The 24,567-nt window shown below is 38.6% G+C and overlaps 1 protein-coding gene across 1 annotated transcript in view; it reads left to right on the top strand.

The window, feature by feature from the left end:
• FZD3 (frizzled class receptor 3) overlaps positions 1-24,567 on the top strand; it is a 46,958-nt gene that overhangs the window by 2,517 nt on the left and 19,874 nt on the right. Inside the window, exons 2-3 of the mRNA XM_088162587.1 lie at positions 2,242-2,755; positions 22,708-22,904. Coding sequence (XP_088018713.1) covers positions 2,546-2,755; positions 22,708-22,904 — 407 coding nt within the window. The 5' untranslated portion in view covers positions 2,242-2,545. The remainder of the gene's footprint in view (positions 1-2,241; positions 2,756-22,707; positions 22,905-24,567) is intronic.

Here is a 24,567-nt window from a genome sequence, read left to right as displayed (position 1 = left end):
TTTTTTTTTTTTTTTTTTTTTTTTTTTTTTTTTTGGGTGGCTCATCGAATCTTTGTTTTTGCATGTTTTCTTCACCTCGAGGTTTTGGGGAAGGCAGAGGAGAGGTTTGGATCCTGCTGTTTTGTGATTTCCATGGAGCATTCTTAGACTTTTTCCCAAAAATTCCCAATCCTGACCTCGATTTACCCTTTTTTTTTTTTTTTGTGGTGCAGACTTTAACTGGTGTGAGCACAGTTCATCTTAGGTTGCTTCTGAACCTTTTTTTGGGAAGGTTTTTTTTTTACAGATCACTGCAATAATTACAGTGAGCAAAAAAAAAAAAAAAAAAAAAAGTCCCTTACTCATCCACACTGCAAGGTGACCTCACTCAAACTGGGGAATAAAATCCTTTGGAGTTGGTTCAGGAGAAACAACAACAAAAAAAAAAGTGACTCCAGACTTCTGGAGATGCCAACAAACTCAAAAAGCTTTTGTTTTTTCTTTTTTTTTTCTTTTTTTTTTTTTTTCCCTGATTTTGAGGAGCTGTTGTTAAAATATTAAAGCCAAGGCAATGGATTCCAAGGGGGGATTAAACACCTTGTCCAACGTGGGATCACAGATTGGTTTGGGTTTTGGAATTTTTTCTCCAATTTTTCTACCAAGGAACTTCACCAAACTAATCAAGAATTGGTTTTACCATTTTTTTATTTGGTTTGTAACTGACAGGGATGTGCTGTGTTGCTTCTACCACTTTAGGTGTGTAGGAAGTTCTGTTTTCCCCTTTTTTTTTCTTTTTTTTTTCCTGGCTCATGTTTTGTTTTTCCTGGCTTTAGAACTTCTCCTAATTTTATTTTTTTCCCTTATTTCAACCACAGCTTCCCCACCAATCCCTGTGAGGGGAAGAAGCAGCCTGTGAAAGCAAAGTTGTCAATAAACTGAATTTAACGTGGTTATCTTTAGCAGCTTGGCTTTTTTTCTTTTTTTTTTTTTTTTTTTCCCTTTTTTTGCTTTTTTTTTTTTTTTTTTTTTAACCAGCCTATCTCCAAAAATCTCCAGCCAAACCCTTTTCCCCTCCCACAGAAAAACCCAGAATTGTTTAGGTTGGAAGGAACCTCTTGAGATTATCCAGTCCAACCCACAAACTGCACCAAAGCTTTCAAACCTTAATTTTTTTTTTTTTTTTTTTTTTTTTTTTTAACCATAAGATGGGCCTGTGTAAATAAAAATGTGCCTAACAATGTCTGGTAATTCAATTTTTCCTATCTCTCAGGATAGGCAGAAAGAAAAAACATTTTCCCAGGAAAAACTTTGTTCTCTCAAGTTTGGGAATCCATTCAGATTTTGGGAATATCAGTGGAGTACTTGGGCTTTTCTAAATTTCTGGTATTTTTTTTTTAACAAGAATTCACTTTAAAGCAGCTGGTTAGAGACTGGATTTTGCAAATTTTACCGTTGTGATATAAAACTGTTATTAAAAATTGACTTTTTTTTTTTTTTTTTAATCTTATTGGGGCTCTGTGAATGGAGAGGAGGATTTGGGAAGAACAAAAAAAAAAAATAAAATAATAAAAAAAAATAAAATAAAATAAAAAGTCACATTTGAGGCCAAGTAACCAAACCTCCCTGGGCAAGTCAGTGACGAGCTGGGACTTGTGGGCTTGGTGATGCTGGTGACTGGTTTTGTGTTTTTATTTTAGAATTATCATTTAGAATGATCATTTTTAATTATTCCTCAGCAGTTCCCAATGCAGGGAAGGAGATTTCTATCTGTGTGAGTGAGTCACAGCCTGGTTTCAGTGTGGCTAAAAATATCCTGACTCTTCAATATTCCAATAATTCCAAGAATATTAGAATAACAATCAAGATTTGAAAATTCTGAATATGAAATATTAAACGTTAAAAAGATGAAGATCAGAATGAATGTGACCCCTGTGTTTTCTTCCATCCAATTCTGCCAATTTTGGTGCCAATTTTGGTGCCAATTTTGGTGCCAATTTTGGTGCCAATCTTCCACTTTCCATCAAATTCTTCCATTTTGATTCTTCCCATCAAATCCTTCCATTCAACTCCTCCACCTTCCATTCATTTCCTCCAGAAATTTCCCCAAAAAAAAAAAAAAAATCAGGATTCAAACTTGCAGCCTTGCACAGGAGAACTTGAAGCAGTTTAGGAATTGAGAGGTGAAATATTTGAATATTTTCTTTGGCTCACCAGGTTTTTTTTTTGTTTTTTTGTTTTTTTTCAATGTGTTTTGTTCTCCAGGTTTTCCAGGAAGAAAAGCAAGAAACCCCCTGGAACTCTGCCCTGTCACCATGGGGTCTGTGGTGTGGGAATGTGGTTGAAAATTCAATATTTAATTTATTCCACTGAGAAAGGATAAAAAAAAATTTTAAGAAAGAAAAAAAAACAAAAAAAAGAAGATTTCTTGCACGTTTTTCTGCACTGAACCGACGATGTTGAACACAAAAACTCTTCCAGCTTGGAAGAACCTCAAACAAAACCTGGAAATCTTTTGGTAAAAAAAATAAAATCAAATAAAATAAAATTACAAAATTGCAACTCCACCATGTGCTGGGGTGAAAGGATGCCTTGGGACCTCCTGTTTTATTCCTTTTACATTTTTTGGGGACTTTGGCTTGTCCCCACAAGAGGTCACAGCCTCTTTTCCTGTGAGCCCATCATCCTGAGGATGTGCCAGGACCTGCCCTACAACACCACCTTCATGCCCAACCTCCTCAACCACTACGACCAGCAAACTGCAGCTCTGGCTATGGAGGTAAATTTTATTTTATTTATATTTTTTTTTTGGTGGTAAATATACCTATTTAACGTGTGCTTTTAGTTCAGCAATAATTGATAAGATAATCAAAAAAAAATAAAAATATATATATATATAAAGGTATTGAATAATTCAAATATAATCCCAATAGGATATTCTAAATAGACAAAATATTTCCTATTTTTTTCCTAAAATTTCCATATTTTATTCCATGCCTAATTTAACATCAATGTGGCTGTGCTTGTTATTTTAAATACCTGAACTCTGATTTATACATGGTTTTTTTCAGTCTATTTTCTACCTAAAGTCTGATTTATCCATGGTTTTTTTCAATCTATTTTCTACCCAAAGTCTGATTTATCCATGGTTTTTTTCAATCTATTTTCTACCTAAAGTCTCATTTATCCATGGATTTTTTTCAGTCTATTTTCCATCCTACCCAAGGAGTTTCCTCACTTGGTATTCTGTGATAAAACTAAAATAAATTCAAATTCACAATATTAATCGAATTCTTCCTCTCAACCCGTTTAAAATTCCATGAAGGATTTGTGCAACTTTGGTTTATTTGTATTTATTTATTTTTTTTAAAAGTATTTGGGGAAACTTTGTGGGTAAATCTGTGAGAAATGAAAGAATAAATTCAGTGTTTTCATCTTGGAATGCTCCTCCTGACAGCACAAAAAAAAAAAAAAGAATTTTCATTGCTCTTGGTAAATAATATAAAGCTTTAGCAAAAGGAGTGAATTTTATTGTAAATTGCAGCAATAGGAGTGAATTTTATTGCAAAATTCAGCAAAAAGAGTGAATTTTGTTATAGAATTCATTCTGGCAAATCCTGAGCCTCTGACCCAGAATTCCCAGAGAAGTTGGAATTTTCTTTTTTCCAAGGAAAATTGGAGCCCCCTGGGATAGTGAGAGGTGTCAAAAATGGGATTTAAAAACTTTTCCCAACCCAAACCGTGCTGAATTTTCATCATTTTATTCCTTTTTTTTTTTTCATTCTCTCACTTATTTGAAACCATTTTTTTTCCTGCTGCTTTCCCTTCAATCTCCTTTTGGATTTTGGTTCCAAAAACTTCAATTTTTATCCCTCAGGCTTTTCCTCTCCAAATGGAATCACTGCAACATTTTCCTGCAATGTCCTTCTCCAAGTGCTGCTTCATTCCTGGAATAATTTGAATTCCTAATTTGAATTCCTAATTTGAAATCCTAATTTGAATTCCTGATTTGAATTCCTGATTTGAATTCCCTTCCCCTCTCCTTTTTTTTTTTTTTTTTTTTTTTTTTCCTATCCTTGTTCAGGGCACATCACTCGAGGTGTGGACACCATTTATAATAAATAATAAATAATAAAGAATAAAGAATAAATAATAAATAATAATAAAATCCCACTTTTCCCACATAATGACCAACATTCTGCTCGGGTTTTTTCCAGCTTTTTTTTTTCTTTTTTCTTTTTTCTTTTCTTTTTTTTTTTTTGCACATTAAATAAAACCCCTGCTTTCAGAGAATTATCAGAAACAGAATTTTTCCTTAAATCCCATTTGTTGGAAGAAGAGGAATAATTCCAACCTGAACCACAACAATCCTGGTGCAATTATCCTGATTTTTAGGAGAGGAGAACTTGAGTTTTTTTTTCTTCTCTGCCTTTTGTGGTGCAAAAAATTGGAGTTAAAAGCAGAAATTACCTGGTACAAAATGCTGCAATTCACACCAAAGACTTAGCACAGGGTTTGTTTAAAGCTCCCTTTTTGCCAATTAAAAAAAAAAAATTAAAAAAAAAAAAAAAAATCAGGATTTAAGGTGGTAATTGCAGGCTGGGGATGGATTATGGGTCATTTCTGAGTAAAGGTGAATGCTGTGAGGAAAACAAAGATTCATTGAGATGAAATTCTGTCATTTGAAAGATTTTGAGAAGCAAAAGAAAAACTGAAAATCCACAGCTTTTCATAAATATATTCCCATTCTTTGTGTTATCTTAGATTGCATTTTAATATATACTTGAGAAGAGATGAATTTTATTTTTTTATTATTATTATGATTTGGGTTTTTGGACATTATTTAATGACTCAGTTGTTGTTGAGCACTCAGCACTGGTTGAAAGCTGTTAAATGTTGCATTTTGGTATTTTCTGGGAATATTTCTTTGGTCTCCAAGCCCCCTTTTCCCTGGTTGCTGTGAACATAAAATAATATAAAAAAACCCAGAATCAGGGTGATTCATTTTGTGTACTGGAGGGAAGGCCTTGTAAATCTCTGGTTTTCAGAATCTCTTTTTCACAGCGGTTCTTGATTTAAAAAAAAACACAAAAAAACACCAAGAAAAATTCAGCTGGTTTGGTGCAATCAAACAAAGAGTGGAGGTGAAGCAAAAATGAGAATTATTGTAGGTGTTGTCTTGCCATCAGTAAATTCTGTGAACTTCTCTTCCAATGCTGCTGATTGCTTAAAAACTTATTTCTTGTTGCTGGAAAAATCCAATTAAATTGTCTTTTTGAGGCTTTAAGCTGATGTGATTCCTTCATAATTATATAAAAATCACATCATCGGGTTAGGGAATCAGCAAAATCAGGGAATCAGCAAAATCAGGGAATGCCAGCATGGTTTGGGATAAATGAGATTTTAAAATTCATCCAATTCCAACCTGGACACCTCCCACTATCCCACATTGCTCCAGCCTGGCCTTGGACAATTCCAGGGATGGGGAAGCCACGAATTCTCTTGGAATTCTCATCCACACCTTTTCAGGGAAGGTTTAAATTCCCCTTTTTTTTCATCCTCGAATATGAAATATTCCCCATCAGGATCCTTCAGTTCCTGCTCCTTGGAAAAGAGAATTCCTTCACTTTTGTGCTTTAATCCAGGAGGATTTGGAGGAGGGAGGGCTGCTGCATCCAAACCCTTTGGAACATTATTTTATTCCCAAATATCCCCGGAGGATTTTGGTGCTTTCAGCAGAGGACAAACACCAATCCAACAGAGACTGAAATGAGAATTATTTCACCTCTGCTGCTACAAAAAAAAAAGAAAAAAAGAAAAAAAAGTTACCTGTGCTGTTCAAAAAGCAGCAATAAAGGAGTGGTGACTCCACCATGTGAGTGTCCCTGATGAGGTGCTGGTGTCCAGGGCAGGAATTTCGCAGCTCCTGGGGAATTTTTTGGGATGAGGTGTCCAGAGCTGGGAGCTGGGCAGGGATTTCTCATTTCCTGGCTCTGTGTGTGTGTGTGTGGGGAGGGGAGGGGTCTCTCCTCTTTGCCTGTGGTGTTGTCACAGCCGGCTGTGACATTTTCTGTGACCTGCTGACAGGATGGATTTGGTCAATACCCATCAGCAATGGTTGCTTTTAGCGGTGCTGGTCAAACTTTTAATTCCCAAATCTTCCTGAGGATGCTGCAGTGCTGCTCTCACAGCTCCCCTGTGTTCTATAAATCCATAAATCCATAAATCCTGAGCTGGTGGAGAAGTCAAATTATTCCTGTCCCCCCCACCCCCCAGGGAGCTGACCTTGTTTTGCCATCTCTTTGGGTTATTATTGCTCCAAAGAATTATCTCCTGTCCCTTTTCCATTTAATACTCCTTGAAGGATTCGCTGAGGGGTGGGAGCAGCGAGCACTGAGGTTTATCTGCTTTAATTCAGATTTTGTGGGCAAACATTTTGATTTTTTTGGGCCTGTTGGAACCTGTGGCCATTCAACCACAGCTTTTGTCATCACCGATGAAGCCAAGCAGTTTAATTGGCTGATTGCCAAGATTTATGAATTAAATAAACTGTCACCACTCTTTTTTCCTCATCCTAATTTTTATGGCACCACCCCACAAATGATGGTGGGGATCAAAGAGGTTTTAAAGGACAGGAGCTCAGACGTGGCTGAGGGCTGAATCTGAGTTTTCTTTTGGGATTAAACTGCAGGTCAAAAGCTCTAAAAAGGAACTGATGCAGTCACCATATGGCCAAGGAGATAATGGTTCCTCCTTTGCACTCCATTCCTATTTTCCCTATGGAAAAAGAGCAGCAGTTGGGACTTAGGAGATGGAAAAAAGGGGAAATGGAGGAATTGGATTATCCTGAAGTTGATTTGGGGTTTGCAGTGTGAGGGAAGAAGGTGTAAAATCAATGGAGCCATGTCCACTCGTGTGCTGTTCCCACCAGGAAATCAGGGCATTGATATAAATAAAACCCCCATTTTTAAAAATATTTAGAAATTAATTTGCCACAGAATATCCAACTACAGCTGTGAGGACACCTGATTTCAGATTTAGTGGTTTCTTGCCTGTTCTGGTGCTCACAGAGGACAATTCCACTGACCTGCCCCAGAGCTGCAAGGTCTGTGTGCCCTTTGCCAGCCCTATTTTTATCACCTTTGGTGTCTTAGTCTATTTTTCCACCTTTTTTTTTTTTGGAATTAGGAAAGAACCAGAGTGTGTTTAAAATGGCATCAACAGAAGGCATAGCTATATTTATTCCCAGCCTGGGATAAGAGGAATTTTTTCCAGCAGAGGTAGGTCAGGTATTAAGTAGCTCATTTATTTATTTCCTAATAATCACCAAAGGTGGGGAGAATTTAAAGTGGGAAATCCTGAACATAATCCCACCTTTATTCCTTTTCTTTTTCCACCTTCCCTCTTCACCAAATCCCAAATTTCACACTCCACCTTTGCTCTCTATTCCCCACTCCTGCCTCCCAGACTCCTGAAAGCCCAGGCACATGAAGCTAATGGAAAAGTTGCTTTTAATTTTAATCAGCTGCTGTTTTGTAAGCACCCTGATCTTAAGCACTAATTTGCAGCAAGGATTAATTTTCTCGTTAGCACACCCCATTGTGATCCCCTCAGAACAATGGAGCTGTGCAGGATCACAGGGATGTGAGCAATGCTCCAGCTGATTAAAGCCTTCAATTCCATTCATTTGATATTCTCTTCTCTCCAGCTGCAGTTTTTTTACCTTGGAAACCACCACGTGAAGCTTTTTTTTTTTTTTTTTTTTTTTTTTTCTATTTATTTTATTGTTCAAGCAAAGCTGGAGTCGTGTGGATGATTCCAGAGCTGAGGAATTCCTGCTCTAGGAATACCTGGGGGTTTCCACTGTTTAAAATGCAGCAACCTCTGGTTCAGACTTCATCTACAAAGTGTCGTGCAAAGGTGAAATCCTGAGTGGGGAAAAAACAATCTGGGAAGGAGCAGAGCTGTTACATCCCCCAGCAGGTTTCATACAGAAATGAGCATGAGCTGATAATTTTGTTAAACGAGGTCGCTGAGGGAGCAGAACCTGTGCTGGGCTCGTGTTAGATCCTTTGCACAGGAAAAATTCAGTGTACTCCAGAGCTAATCTGAGGGAATATCGTAAATTCCATGAATGGTGAATAATTGGGATTGTCTGCACAGGAAGAGCAGCCACGGGAGGTGGGAATTTGCATTCGGATAAAACGTGGAGCTCTCTGTGTTTGATGGGGATGCTCTGAGGATGGTGGGGGATGGAGGGAGAAAGGGAAGGAGCTTCGGTTGGGAATCTTTGGGAGAAGTTAATCCAGCTAAAATAATGTTCAGGAATAAATTTTGGAATTTGGAGCTGCTGTGATTTGTGTTTGGGGTGGGGGGGGGATGTGTTAATTCAAAAAGTCGACAGGACACAGGGAATGGCTTCCCACTGCCAAAGGACAGGGTTGAGTGGGGTAAAGGGAAGAAATTCCTCCCTGTGAGGGTGGTGAGACCCTGGAATGGAATTCCCAGAGAATTCGTGGCTGCTGCCCCATCCCTGGAAGTGTCCAAGGCCAGGTTGGAGCGAGCTGGGATCGTGAGAGGTGTCCCTGTCTGGCATTTCCAGGTGGGATGGAGCAGTCTCTGAATATTCAAAATAATATTCCTTCCTATCCCTGCACTCCAGGGAACCAGGGAAAGGCTTCACAGGGCAGCCTGAAAGAACCAGCACCAAAAAAAGATTTTTTTTTTTTCCTAAAATGAACACAAAGCACTCAAGGAGATCAAACTCCTGCCTGGAGATCACCAGTGCCCAAATATCAAAACCAAATCACAGGGGTGAAAAACACTGAATTTTTTTCCCCTGCCTAGCATGTTCCACAAGGAATAATTTAAGAAATACCGATTTTTAGTCTTTTATGTTTGTTAATAAGAACAAGATGCCACGTGAGTATTTTTTAAAATATTGGCTATGGCAGTGAGAGGAAAAAAGGAAGAGAATAAAGGTTTTGGGATTTTGTTAAAATGACATTGGGGATGAACTCTGTCACCACATTTACATTTGTTCAAATCCAAGATTAATTCTGAACAACGGAAATGGGAGAACCAAGTTAAGCCTGAATGGCTTCGTGCAAACATAGGGGAAATAAAAAAAAAAAAAATTAAAAAAAAAAATAAAAAAATAAAAAAAAAAGACTTTTCTGCAAAGCTTCAGTTGAAAGTCAATGCTGCACATCTTAATCAAGATGTATCCACAGGGGGATATTTATTTTCAGGGTCAGGGAGGCAGATGGCTCTGCCTTGTGCCTCCATTCTGCAGCAGCTGGTGGAGCCTTAAGGAGGAATTATTAAGAAAGGTGGAACACACACAGATTTATTTGGAATAGTTAAATAACAAAGCCAAGGAACGTGGTGCTGCCTGAGCATTTTGGGAATATTTGGTTTGCCTTTTACCACTCTCACCTCCATTCTGAGGTCCCAGCTATTCCTTCCCATCTTTATATGATTTTTTACTACCAAAAAATAGGCAGTAAATAATATCTGACTGCTTAAGAGCAGGGTGGATTGGCTGGGATGTGCTTTTAATTTTTTTTTTTGTGTGTTGGAAATTGGTTTTTCCCTGATTTTTCTGCATGGTGATGGTTCCAGTTATAGGTTGGCTGGATCCACACCAAAGTGAGAAGACAAGAAATAAACCTGGAATAAATTCAGCACCAAGGAGCAGCTGGCAGAAATATTTCTCTTGCTGCAGTTTCCTGCTTTGTTTTTGGGGAAACATTGGTGATTTTGGATGAAGTTCAGAGGGTTTTTATGAATTTTGGGACACTTTCCACTAGCCCAGGTTGCTCCAACCTTTCCTTGGACACTTTTAGGGGCAGCCACAGCTTCTGTGGGAAATCTTGGAGCATTTCTGTGACCTCCTCTGGATCCAGAACCATGCTCAGCACAGGGATATATTTTAATATTTTCCACATTTATTCATTTTCTCCTCAAACTCTTGACTTTCAAAAGAACATCCCCACGAATCACAATTTGCTGCTGTTTCTCTACTTTGTTTTGGGTTGTTTTTTTTTTGTTTTTTTAATCTTCAATAAACCACCTGCTGCTTTTACATTCCCTGCTTTTGATGCTGAAGACACACAACAAAGTTTTCCTTGCTGTTCCATTCGTGGTTTTATAGAGCTCGTCCTCCCTCTGTCTCTTTTACGAGGTGCAATAATCAAAACCCGTGCCATGTTTCTATTTTTATGGAGCAGCTATTTCTGGTTTTTTTTTTGTTTTGTTTTGTTTTTTTTAATGGATGGATGAGATGTAATTCTCCTAGACTGACACATGAAACACCTCCAAAACCCTCCAATCCCAGGGGATTATTCAGCATCAGAACATTCCATTCTCCTGTCACATTTGGGAATCCCTTCTTCCCAAATTTTTTTTTTTTTTCTGTGATCTCTCAATCAATCTGATGCAATTAACTGACTGTACCAACCAACACGAAGTTGGACGCTCAACCCTTCAAGTTTTCTTTCATTTTGGTTTCTTTCAAAGACTTTTACAAAGTCCTGGTGTTTCCTATTTTATTCCTATTTTCCTGGTGATTTTTGGCCGGGATTTCCCCCAGCTCGTCCCTCCCGTATCCCGTGGAGTTGTTCCTATGGTTACCCCCCCCCCCTTTTTTTTTTTTATGGGTGGGGTGGAAAAAGCCAAATTTCTGCCCTTTCATTCCCACCCCTCGCTGAGTTTGGCCTCCTGCTCCATCCCAGGCTTGTCAGCCGGGGGGTTCCCATGGAAACAGGGAAGGAAATTTGAAAAGAGAAGCACAAAGGGCTGTTTAATTTGAATTTGAACAAGGGGACCAAGGCTCCTCTTAGTTCATGTGAGGAAAACCCGAAATTTTATCTGCGGAAAGTCGCTTTCAATTTGTAAACTCGTTTCTTGATTTAAAGGACAAAAGTTGTGCTGAGCAGGGAGAGAAACTTTTTTTTTTTATTATTATTTTTTTTTTTTTAGAAATTCAGGGTGGCAGCTCCCACCAGCCACTCATTTTCTTCTCCCCACTCACAGCTCCGAAAATCATCACTCATTTATTTATTTTTTTTTTTTTAACATTTCTCCCTGAAAAAAAAAAAACCCTCAACGTGTATTACATATTTTCCACTCCATAAGGACTCAATCGTATTTTGGATTATTTTGCATCCTCATCTTTGTGGGGGCAGTGGGTGAATTGTTTATCCTTGAAAATCAGCAGAGTCGCTGCTGAATTTCCCCCTCTCCTGACAATTCATTTCCATTCTTTAATTTTACATTTTAACCCCTCACGGTGCAGGTACAAAACGGAGATGGAAGCGCAGAGGATAACGAGGGTGTGAAATTTGATTTTGGATTTTAGGGTTTGCTGCTTGTTGTCAATAAAAAAAATTAAAAAAAAAAATTTAAAAAGACAAGGAAACAAAAATATCGTGGCGTGGCGACATTTTATCTGCGATATAATAAATGATAAGGTTTGATATAAATGCATTAAAGGACAGGGAAGTCATTTTGCCTCCAGGTTTTTTTGAATCACAGATCTTCCAATTCTTCCAGAAAAGGAAGAATTTTTACCCCCAAAAAAAAAAAAAAAAAAAAAAAGGAATTATTTGGGAATTTATCCTCCACCCTGCAGAGCCCTCAGACATTTTCTTTCCTCTTTTACAAATCATTCCTCATGTGAGAAAGGAGAAATTTCTGGGTGGATTTTAAAAGGTTTTATAAAAAGTAAAAAGAGACAAATAATAAAGTAAAAGGTTATAACTGCTGGGTGCTTGGCATTTAGTTAAGAGCACACTTGTTGTTTTGGAGACAATCTTTAAATTTATTTGCTTGTTGCATATTCATAGACATATTTTTAATTTTTTTTAAAACTCTTTTTTTAAAATATTTTAGGAATTGTTATACATGGTTACTTTTCCAGTCTATTTTTTTAGTGTATGTGTGTTTTTTGCCTGTTATAAATACAATTTATAGTATTGGTTGTTTTTTTTTAAATGCTGTATGTGTGGTGTTAAAATTGTTTTTAAGATACAGTTTAAGAATAACATAAATTAATAAAGTTTAGTAATTAAAATTAGGAAAATGAAACATAAATTTAGTAAAATGTCTCTGTTGTAAGCACGCTACCTGCTTAATTAGATAACACCCAATTAAAACACCTCCTACTAATATACCAACCATCAGTAAAAAGTCAAAACCACAGCCCAAATTAAAGCTAATTTAAAAAAGAAATTAAAACCGCAGCCAAAAAAACACACATACTCTAAAAAAAAAAAAAAGCAGACTCCAAAAGCAACCCCGTAAAACAATTCCTAAAACATGCAAAAAATCGTTTATAAAAAAGGATTACAAATAGATGAGAAGTTTATAAATATTCAACAAACCAATACATTTAGGAAGTGTCTCCAAAATAACAAATGGGCTCTTAGCTAAATGCCAAGCACCCTGCAGTTATAACCTTTTGCTTTATCTTTTATTATTAAACTTTTTAAAATCTATTTAAAAAAAAAATAATAAATAAACCTGATTTTTCACACTGCCCCATCCTGCTGCTTCCAATTCTTTTGCCTTCCCTACCTGTCATGGGTTGGTTGCACCATTTAATTAATGGCTTGCCTTTATATTTTTTAATTTTATTTTATTTTTTGGTTGTTTTTACTCAGAGTTAGGATCCAAAACGCACAGGAGATGAATTTTGTTGTGTTTGGGCTCAGCTGTTCATTACATTTTATTTAAAGTACAAAGAGTTCTGCACCACTTCCAGCTAAAAACGAGCAAAATGGAGACAAATTCAGCTAATTACAAAATATTTAAATTCTAAATAATCTCATAAAGGGCTTGCATCGATATTATTTCTATTTTTGACTTCAGAAGCGAACACTTGTGACCCTCAGACCAAAAATCCACCTGAAATGATGAAAAAGAAGGAAAAAAGAGACAACACTCAGGAACTTCTATCCTGTCTCATAATTATTTTCTGATTTAAAAGGCTTGGAAGGAATTCTTCCACAGCATCCACTGATATTTTACTTTTCTTTATTCCATTTCATTAGGAAAGAATTTGGAATTATTCTCTACAAAATTTTATTTCTTCCCTTGTTTCTCCACATCCCTCTCTCTTATTAATCCCAATTATTGGGAATGTTCCAGAGATTTCCCCCAAAACTCTTTGGTACAAAAAAAAAAAAAAAAAAGAGGTGGCAACAAATTCCTGGCCTCAAAAAAAGGGAAAAAATCCAGTTCTTTTGAGTGCAAAACGTCCTTTAATCTATTTTAAGAGCACTAAAAAAACCTTTTTAGGGTGCCTCAGAAACAAATAAATGGAGGCACTGTGGGAATTCCTGTCAAATATTGATCTGGTGAATTATTAACTGGGGGGGAAAAAAAATAAAAAAAATAAAAATAAAAATCAAGTCAGGGGCTTGAGTTTGTGCTCAGTTTGGTGAGGATTTTGGGGTTTGAGGTTGGTAACAGCTGGCTGGTCAGTGGGAAAATGGGAAACAATTGCAATTATTTTGAATTTTTTTCCCTTGTGTCCTCCCCCCGTAGAGTTCAGCTGTGACCTCATTAACTCAGCACTGAATGGAGGGCAGAGCGTGGCCTGATGAATGTGAAATTTTCATTTACAGCTGCTGCCTTCACATGTTGTTTTAGAAATGGTTAACAGCTTTTTTTAAAAAAAAAAAAAAAAAAAAAAAAAAAAAGCTTAAAAATGGAAGTTGCCCGTTAATTATCTTAATTCTTCTATTTAAAACTTAATTAATTTTCATTTCGTCCGTTGGAATAAATTAAGATATTCTCATTCTCCGTTATTGTCTGGTGAACAGAGAGGCTTTCTTTTTTTTTTTTTTTTTTTTTTTATTTTGGTTGCCCTCTTGTAATTTCTTAATTGGGTAAAAGAAATTTATATTGGGATGTGTGTGGGGGAAAAAAAAGGAAAAATCCCCCAAAAATTCACTCAGTGTTTATTCAGAGCCTACAGAGGCTGGCTGGAAAATTAGAATAATGGGAAAAAAAAAAGGAAAATATCTTTCCAAAAACTGAAATTTTCCCCTCAAAACCACCTCATTTCATTGTTTGTGTCCAGCTGTGCAGGTGGCACTTTGGAAGAATTCCCTGGTTAATACCAAAATATGGGAAGTTGTTGCTGAAATTCAGCTAAATTCACATTTCATTTTTGTTGTGACTTTATTGGTTTGCTCCCAGCACGGGAGGATTTTGTGTGGAGCCTCAGGGGACGTTGAGAGAAACCCTCTTGGTTTGTTTTTTGTTTTTTTTTTTTAACCAGATTTTCAGGTAAATTTACAAATTTTCCTGAGTAAAATCTGAATTATGTCATCATGTGGCCACATTTTCCCAATTAATGCATGGGAAGAGTGCTGAGTGCTGCAGTTTTATTTTTGTGGTGTTGGAAATCGCCTCAAATAATCTCCAGACCATGAGAATCCTCACAAACCAAATTAAAAGTTAAAAATTGGGAAATTCCTGTTCTAGGGGCAGGAGAGAAAAGAGAAGCAGTAACAGCTGAGCAGGTGGAGTAAATACAGAATTAAATGGGAGGTGCAAAAGAATAGAATACCTTTATTAAAATTATTCCAAACAATACTTTTCAATTCTTTCTCTCTCAAATATCCTTAATTTTGAGGCCCAAAGATGGAAATTTCCCATCCAACATGTTTGTGTGTGGTTTTACTGGATATAAATTTAACAGATTTCACAGTCTGCAGTGTTAGATTGAGACACAGTTGCAGACACGAATAATTTTTTCTAACTTTTAATCCAACAGATTAGATTGTTTGCATCCTGTTATTTCTGGATATTGCTTTAGTGGATCAGGGCTGTGCTCTGCTCCTTCCCAACACCAAAAAAAAAAAAAAAAAAACACCAAAACTTTTTGGGGACTTTTCCGTGGAGATACATCATTATTTTATTCCCAGAGTAATTTTGGGAACCCCAAAGTGTGGGGCAGAAACTTTGTGGATATATTGCAGGATCATTCCTTGAAGGATTTAGGTGAGATTTCTTTTCAAAATTCAGAGGTTAAAAATTCATTTAAACCTCTTCCCAAGGAGCTGCTGGTCCTGATTGTAACCAGGGAAGACAGGAGAGCTGTTGGATTATAATTCCATTTTGGAAAAGACTTTTCAACATTCCCAGCTGCCAAAATTCTGCTCTGACAGCCTCTTGTCTGCCACAGCAAGAAAGTTTTGTCTGCTTTGCTGTGGGGCTGAGGTTCTGAAATTCACTTTAATTTCCATTAAACCCAAATCAGGGCAGCAGAGGAAGAGGACAAAGAAACTTCTGCCTCTTGTGGAAGTGTCTTAGGTGACAGCTGGGATTTTTGTGACATTTCAGGCAGTCAGAACCCTGCAGGTCCCCTTGGTTGATCTGCCAATGAACACTTGGGTTTAAATATCAAAATTCAGGGAATTTTGTGCCATCCTCATGCCAATGGAAAACCCAGAAATGGAATTATCTGCTCTGGCTTGTGATGTTAAACATCCTTGGACATCAGCTGGGTGAAAAACCACAGTGAAGGCATCGAGAATAAAAAGTCAATTGTCACCAGTGGGAGGGCTCAGTGTTTCTTAGGTTTGGAAATTGGGTTTGTCTGCCTGTATTCTGCAGGGTTTTGTGTCGTGTTTTTGTGTGTGTTACGTGGCAGACGCTGCCACCCTGCATTTTTAAAGCTGTTAAAATGAAAAGAGGAGCTGAATACAAATGGTGGCTTTGAATTTTGGCTCTGTCCTTATCTATATTTTCCATCCTATTTGTGATTTATAGAAATCTCCCCATCCCCTTTTTTTTTTTCCTCCTTTGCTCAGCAAGGGAAATTTTTGAGCACTGAATTGCCAAGCTCCTCTCTCCTGTTATTTTTGCAAGGAGACCTTCCTGGAGCTGGTGGGAATTGTGTGGATCATGTGGATCAGGGAACGGGAAAAGGAGGAGGAGAAAGAGAAAGAGAAGGAGAAAAGGAGGAGGAAGAGGAGAAGGAGAAAAGGTGAAGGAGGAGGAAAAGGAGGAGAAAAGGAAAAGGAGGAGAAAGAGAAGGAGAAAAGGAAAAGGAGGAGAAAGAGAAGGAGAAAAGGAGAAGGAGAAACAGAAAGAGAAAAGGAGAAGGAGAAAAGGAGGAGGAAAAGGAGAAGGAGGTGGAAAAGGAGGAGGAGAAGGAGGAAAGTAGGAGGAAAAGGAGAAGGAGAAAAGGAAAAGGAGGAGAAAAGGAAGAGGAGAAAGAGAAGGAGAAAAGGAGAAAGAGAAACAGAAGAAGAAAAGGAGAAGGAAAAGGAGGAGAGGAGGAAAAGGAGAAGGAGAAAAGGAAAAGGAGGAGAAAAGGAGAAGGAGGAGAAAAGGAGAAGGAGAAAAGGACGAGGAGAAAGAGAAGGAGAAAAGGAGAAGGAGAAAAGGACGAGGAGGAGGAGGAAAAGAAGGAGAAAAGGAAAAGGAGAAGAAGAAAAGGAGAAGGAGGAGGAAAAGGAGAAGGAGGAGGAAAAGGAGAAGGAGGAGGAGAAAAGGTGAAAAAGGAGGAGGAGAAGGAAAAGGAGGAGGTGAAGGGGAAGGAGAAAAAGAAGGGGAAGGAGGAGGAGAACGAAGAGGAGAAGGAGAAGGAGGAAGGATCAGAAGAAGAAGGGGAAGAAGGAGAAGGAGAAGAAGGAAGAGGAGGAGGAGGAGAAGAAGGAGAAAGTTGTTTTGCTCCACTTCTCACCACGAGTTTCCTTCCCCTCCCCACGGTGAGAACAGCACTGGAGCATTTCCCAGCAGGCCTGGGAGCTGTGATCACACTCCCACTGGGAATGTCATCCCTGCAGGAGATGGGAATGTGTCATTTCTATGAAAAACAGGATTTTGACAAGATTTACAGCTCCTGAGTCTCTCTTCCTGTGTCTTTATTTAACAGTATCTAAAACGCACTCCAATGGATTTATTTGTGGATTTATTATTAGTGGATTTATTATTAGTGGGTTTATTATTTGTGGATTTATTATTAGTGGATTTATTAATTTCCCTGATAATATCCCTCTGGAATTCTCCCAAGCCCATCACAGCAGGCACACGGAGAGAGGAAGGAGGAAGGCCAAACCCTCTCAGCTGCCACCAACCCAACTGGAAATGGTTACCAGGAGCACCCATCTGCATCCCCCCCCCATTCCCAAAACATCCAGGAAAAGTGCAGATTGACAGATGGATGCCATTTTCCAGAGGAACTTTGGAATTTAAAATGCAGCAGGAGACATCTTTAAAGAACAAGAGGAGCAGATGGCTTTGCTTTTTTGCACCTATAGGCAGAGATTAATGTAATTCACTGTCTTTTAATAGCTTCCATTTTTATCCTCCTTTTTTTTTTTTTTTTAATTTATTTTTTTTTCCCCTGCAGAAATTAACCTTGGCTGTCTGTCTGCAGACAGAAAGCTTGGGATGGTTTTTCAATGATTGCTGCCCTCTCAGGGCAAGGCAGGTAAAAATAATTGACCTTGGCTTTTAAAGTGAATAACAGGGTGAGTGCCTAATTCAACCTATAGAGTGGAAAAATATCATTTAAACCCACAATAATTAAATGTCTTTTTTTTTTAATTGTTGGAATTTCTTAAATTACTATTTAAATTTATTTTTGGCACCAAGGTAAAAACGATCTGATTTTTTTTTTCTCCTTCCCAGCCCTTAAAGCAGTGCAGTGTCAATCAAGATTTTTCCAGCTACCATCAATTTATGAGATGTGGGGTTCATACAGATAATTTGGAATAGCTTTATTCCATGCTGAATGGGGAAAGCTCAACAGGCAGCCAGAGCTGTGCCCCATTTGAATTTTCATACGTGTAACGCTGCAAGAAACCAGAAATAATTCCAAAAAAATCCAAGTACACCTCGGTTTCTCAAGAGGGAAGTTGGTGGTGAGGTAATCTGGGATGTGCTCTGTGCCAGCAATCCTCACTGAACGTGTCTTGGCACCCAGCACTGGGAGCAGGTTTGGGCAAAGTCACCTTTTGCCTTCAGAAAACACAAAAAAAAAAGGGGCTGCAGTGCCAGAGTCACGTGAAGGGGGGTGAATTGAGCTGGATCCAGCAGAAACAAACTCGACTCCTGCACACCTGGTTGTGTTCATGGCTCTCTCTGCCACCTTTTATTTCGTGGCATGAGCCAGCCAAACCGGGAGGGAAAAGTAGAAATAGCTCAGATTTTCTGCCAACTTCGTGCCCCAAATCTCTGCTTTTTTTTTTTTGTTGTTGTTCTGCTGTGCCTAGGTGAACATTCCCTGATTTTTTTTAATTTTTTGGGTTTTTTTTTTTTTTTTAGGAAGCAGCAGCTGGGTTGAGGCAGGATCCTGTTTTATTCCAGCAGCTCTTCAGCTCAGGTGTGAAGTTGGAGCAAACATTTCCAGGTGGAGTTGGAGCAGGGGCTGCAGGGTCCAGTGAATCCAGAGGGGTTCACAGGAATCTGGGAAGACAGAAAATAAATTTTCAGACTCATGAGAAAACCGATTCTGCTTTTTAGAGCAGGAGGCTGGAAATGCTCAGTGGAAGCAGGAGCTGCCTGCAGAGTTAAATCCAAACCAGATCCAATTCTCCAAGAGAGGCAGCCTGGAAAGCATCGCTCTTTGAGACACAATTCCCGATTTTTTTTATTTTTTTTTTCCCCTTAATGAACAGCGAGCTCCATCAAAAGCCGGGAGATTGAGGACAAAGAGCAGCTCATGATGTGCCCCGAGGCAGCTGCTTCCACCCGGGAATTACAACAGCAATTGAGAATCATAGAATCACTCTCTTCCCTGGAGCCCGAGGGCACAAAAGTTCCCTCCTTCCCTCTCTTGACTTTATGAGGATGCTTCCTCTTTGGTTCTCTGATCAAAGAATAGAATGTATAAATAAACAGAATGGGGAAAGATCACCCCAGTAATTTGGTTTAAATCTTGCAAAGCCACTTCCCAAACAGCAGCCAAATGGCTGCGTAAAAGAAAATAATTTGGTTTATTATCTCTCAGCGCTGTGAGGTCTGAAATTAGAACTCTGTTCCGTTTCGAGTTACTGCTCTTTCTTTGTAACCAAAAGTGAGGATTTGTTCAGAAAATTATTTGGAGTGGGGGAAAATCTCCACATTCCGTCTCTCCTTTGCTTTTCATGCCTTGGAGGATGAAAGTTGAGGGTTGGAACGAGACGATCTTTAAGGTCCCTTCACACAACACCAAAGGGAAGGCCAAGAAGAATTTCTCTCTTTCCTAAACATTTCTCTCTTCCTTCTTTTGGATTTCCTGAAAAACTGAGATCAATTTGGCTGCCGCAGTTCCTCTTGCCCTCATCCTTTTTCCTCCTGGAGTCGCTCCCCAGGCGTTTTTGTGAGGCACATCCCGTGTAACAGAGGAGCCTTTTGTTTCAGCTCGATGTCATGACTTGCACTGCGTCCTTGGGCAAGAGCATGAAAAGAACCTTTTAATCTGCCTGTGTTTATTTTTAATAGGGAACACCATAATCAGTAGGTGGAGGTGACCTTTCATCTCAGGAGCCATGAGGGGGGAGGAAAATTTGGAGATAATTTTTGGGGGTGCTTACAGAGAGAGCTGCCCACAGGCACAGATGCTGGCTCAGGGTGAGCCAGTCTCTTTTTCTGTGTTATCAGAAGTTGTAGAAATTTTTCTTCTGTTGTCCAGCTCAGCCTCTTCATGTTTTTAAAGTTTATAGTATTTCAGGATTATTTAGGATGGAAAAGATCTTTAGGATCATCAAATTCCTCATCTTGTCACCAGCCCAGAGCTCTGAGTGTTGTTCCTTGGACACCTCCAGGAATGGGGACTCCAAACCTCCCTGGGCAGCTCCTTGTGATGTTTAACAGCTTTTCCATGAGGAAATTGTGTTGGAATTTCAGAAATCAGTAGGTGGAGGTGACCTTTGATTTCAGGAGCCATGAGGGGGGAGGACAATTTGGAGATAATTTTTGGGGGTGCTTACAGAGAGAGCTGCCCTTGGACACCTCCAGGGATGGGGATTCCTGGGCTGTCCCTTGTGATGTTTCCCAGTTTTTCCATGAGGAAATTCCCTCTGATGTCCAACCTGGCCCAGTCAAGGCTGTTTCTGTCCTGTCCCTTCACCTGGAGCTGTTTTTGCACACCCTGAGATACTCTGAGGTCTTTTCCTAAAACTGTTCAGCCTCTGCAACTCCACCAAAACCAAAGCGATCTTTTAGCAAAGGCAAAAGAGAAACTCTGGGAGCAACTTTTCTAGGTGGGAAGTGAATGAGATGGGGAGGAATTCTCAGGAGAACTTGAAATTTAGGGGTAGGTTTGTGAAAATTTGCAGTGGCAGGAAGCAAAACTTTGGGATTGGGGCAGGCATGAAAGCAGGAACTCTTTTTCATAAAGTTGGAACTTCCTTTTCTCATTTTCAAGGCTTTTTGAAAAGAAGGGAGGTTAAAATCTTAGCAGAATAAAAGTGGAATTATTGTTTTCTTTTCCCTTTCCATCAAGTAAAGACTTTTACCTTCAGCTTTTCCAGGCAGATGTTGTAACTCCCTGGAATCAATTTCTTGGATCCATGTGGTCAAACAAAGGCTTTAACTGTGCTGTGGACAATAAATACTCACAAATCAATAAATAAATAAAAATAAATCTGAAGTACATGTCCAGCCTAACAGAAGGAGTTCCTGGAGTAACCTGAGCCTGTAAATGTAAATATTTCCCAACTGCTGCTGCCTTTTTTCCTGGTTGAGAACTCTGGAGCCTCATCCTGCTCTTCCTGCAAGTTATTGCTGAATTTCATGGGATGTTTGAGAAATTAAGGGAATTTAATCAACTTTTTTTTTTTTTTTTTTAAAAAAAAAGCACATTAAAATCATAGCATGGTTGTGTCTTGTATTCCCAAAATTAACCTTTTGCAGAGGGAAGGAGACTTCTGGGAAAGATTGGGAGAGTAAAGAGTAAAGGAGAAGTGAAACTTTTCTTATAGTTCCCAGTATTTACCATTTTCTGGTCACAGAGAATGACCCCCTTATTCCTGTTAGATCAGTTCTGCTCTACAGTTTGGAGAAAGAAAATGCTGAATTGCTTTCAAACACTTCTCAGGAAATTACTGCTCGAGAACGTAACCTTTGTGCAGCTCCTCTTCTTGAAACGAGATTTAGGATTTATGGGGTTTTTATATAGAGCAGGTTCATTTGTGCTTCATTGTGCATTGCAAAATTCCAGGCATCAGAATTCCTGCTGGGCTGTGGAGAAAACCCTGCTATCCAAATAATGAACTTTTTCTAAAATTCTGTGTAGAACAAAGCTATTGATGAAATCAACTTTTCCTTTTGAGCTGTGATTTAAAATATAAATCAGGAGAAGAAGTGGCTCGTGGAGGGGTTTTTCCAGTCTGGGGTTTGTTTTATTATTTATTTTACTTAGTCCTAATGTATTCCAATATTCTCTAATTGCACTCTCATGGGAATATCATTGATCTTCCATTGATATCCAAAGAGATGGTGAGGCTTTGGAATAAAACATTGATTAATTCTGAGAGAGTTTTATGGACAAACCAGAGGAATTGAGAGCAGAATGAAACCACACTGGACAATAACCTGGATTATCTGAGACATAAATCCCTGTTCTCTTTATTTTTCCTTCTTTATCCTTCAGGAATATTCCAGACCAGCTGTATTTGCTTAAATTTGATCGATTTTCTCTCAGAGCTTCCAAGGATTGTCTCTGTCATTGATACCCAAACCTGTTATAAAACACCACAGGAGCACGAGACACCGCTTATTGATTTAGATTTTTGTAATTCCCACTGATTTGGATGCAGATGGAGGATGTAAATATCCCTTGGGAATATTTTCATTGTCCCCCCATGGTCACCTGTTTTCCTAAAACTCCCAATTTCTGTTCCTGGTGATCGTTTCCCCCAACAGGTTACGGTTACAACACAAAAGTGAGATATTCCAATGTGGTGGTAAGAAAAAAGAAAAGAAAAGAAAAGAAAAGAAAAGAAAAGAAAAGAAAAGAAAAGAAAAGAAAAGAAAAGAAAAGAAAAGAAAAGAAAAGAAAAGAAAAGAAAAGAAAAGAAAAGAAAAGAAAAGAAAAGAAAAGGAAAGGAAAGGAAAGGAAAGGAAAGGAAAGGAAAGGAAAGGAAAGGAAAGGAAAGGAAAGGAAAGGAAAGGAAAGGAAAGGAAAGGAAAGGAAAGGAAAGGAAAGGAAAGGAAAGGAAAGGAAAGGAAAAGAAAAGAGAAAAGAGAACCTCTGTTTTACCAAAAATAAAAAAAACTTTTGTTTAAACTGTTATAAGCCTTAAAATGTGCCCCATAATTAATATAGTCCTCAATAATAATTCTAAGAAAACTTAGTTAAAAAGATTTAATTTTACATAGTTATCAGAATTTCATTCTCTGGAATGACTTAGCACTGTAACATCAAAACCACAAAAAAAAATGTTTCTTATAAGAAAATCTCCATGAACTAAAGAAAAAAATAAATTAGTAAAAAGCTATTTGAAAGATAATAAACTAACTAAGTTATTTTCTGTACGTTTTCAGTATAAAAGAAAAAACTGTATAAAAGAAGAAAAAAGTTTTATCCTGAATTTTTTTTCTTATCATTTCTAATAATAAAGTTTCTCTTTGTACCATTTAAAACTAAACCTGTTTTACCTTCCTCCTAACCCCCACCAACAACAACAAAAAAATTCAAATTAATAAACCAAAACCGAAATATCGAATATATTGAATTTTTTTTTTTTTTTTAATTTTTTTTTTTTTCTTTTTTTTTTCCAGCCCTTCCACCCTATGGTGAACCTGGAATGCTCCCGGGATTTCAGGCCTTTCCTGTGTGCCCTGTACGCCCCGGTGTGCATGGAGTACGGGCGGGTGACGCTGCCCTGCCGCCGCCTCTGCCAGCGCGCCCACAGCGAGTGCTCCAAGCTCATGGAGATGTTTGGTGTCTCCTGGCCCGAGGATATGGAGTGTACCAGGTGAGATCTTCCCCAATTCCTCCCCTCCCTTTTATATTTTTAATTGATTTCAGGATAAAATGGTACTCCCATCCGGGATGTTTTATGGCCTCGGTTTGTGTGCTAAGAAAGGCGGGAGCTTCTCTTTGAAATGGAGAATGGAAATCCTCTCCATCCAAATTATTAGAATTTTGAAATGAAGGGGATCTCAGGCAAAGATGTGGGAATAGGAATAAGAGTTCTTTACTAGGAAAATTAAAATAAAAATACAGTATTACAAAAATCAAACCCAAAACACTGTCAGAGTCAGAATCCAAGCTGACCCCCCATCAGTCACTCAGGGGTTGGTGCAGTCCCATTCAATGGTGGCTGCCAATCCTGCAGTGACAGATGTGGTTCAGTTGGAGCAGTGCTCCTGGAGAAGGTGCAGGTTTCCTCCAAAGCTCCAGTGATGATGTGGAAGGCTCTGGTTTTCCTCTGCAATCCAGTGGGAAAAGGCTGCCCTGGTGTTCCAAATCTCAGATTTTATCTAGGTAGGAAAGGCTTGGCCCCTCCCCCTGGGTGGAACATTTCCCAATGGGATGATGGAATTTTATCAGTCATGCAGGGGGACTCAATGGGATGATGGAATTTTATCAGTCATGCACTGGGACTCAATGGGATGATGGAATTTTATCAGTTAATTAGTGGGACCCAATGGGATGATGGAATTTTATCAGCCATTCAGGGGGACTCCATGGCCCATTAACAGGAGATATCTCCTGGAGGAAGGATGGGTTGTGGAAAAGATCAAGAACACTGCCCCAGCTGTTTTAACAGCTGGAACATTAACAGAGGATATTTCCCACAGAGATCAGGATCACTGCCCAGCTGGTTTAACAGATGGTGATAAAATACAAACTTTTGGTCACATCCTGTATCCCAACCTAAGACACCCGTTAAAAGCAGGTTTTGAACATTTTCCATCACAAAGCTGTGTTCTCCTTCCCATTTGCCAGCAGCTTTTCCTGAGGTGGGAAGTGAGTTCCTATTTCTGCCCAAAAGGGCAACTGAAAATTGGCTGATGTTGATGAGGCTGAAACCTCAAAGCTGTTTGCAGAGTGTGCACCCTTTGCTGAGCTGCAAACAGCTGTGTTCAGCTTTACACTGCACGAATAAATTCATGGAAAAAAGATCCAAGCTGGTGGAGACAGAATATGCATGAAATTAAAAGCACTGTCTTCATGCTTTATTGTTTTTTTGTAAGTGACTCCAACTGTTAATGAAACTGAGGAGCAGAAACACGAAGAAATTATTTACAGTTGGATTGGAGAGAATGAAAAGCAATTAAAATTGTTTTAGTTAGATAAGTCAGAGGATGTTTGTAGGTTGCTGGGATTGCTCCAATCTCTCCTTTGAAACTCCAGCAGTCCTCATCTTCCAGTCAGGGCTTTATTTACACAAATATCTCCATCATAATTCCATTTATCAAAGCTGGTGGCAGTGCTAGTTGGAATTTTGGTGTCACCACCTCACTGCCCTGTCTGATGACAGCTAGGAAAGGCTTTAAAATGTTTTTAAAATCCTGCTGCCGTGGCCTTGAATTCATGGATTTCCTGGCATGGATTTTGCATCCTTACCTTCATTCTTAAAGCCCAAATGGGCTCCTCTGCTGTTTCATTTTTAAACTTATTTTATGGTTTCA

This window comes from Sturnus vulgaris, chromosome 3 (assembly GCF_052056855.1).
Source record: "Sturnus vulgaris isolate bStuVul1 chromosome 3, bStuVul1.hap1, whole genome shotgun sequence".
NCBI classification, from domain to species: domain Eukaryota; kingdom Metazoa; phylum Chordata; class Aves; order Passeriformes; family Sturnidae; genus Sturnus; species Sturnus vulgaris.
Note: the sequence above shows the minus strand (reverse complement) of the source record. Positions and strands in the feature narration are given on the sequence as shown.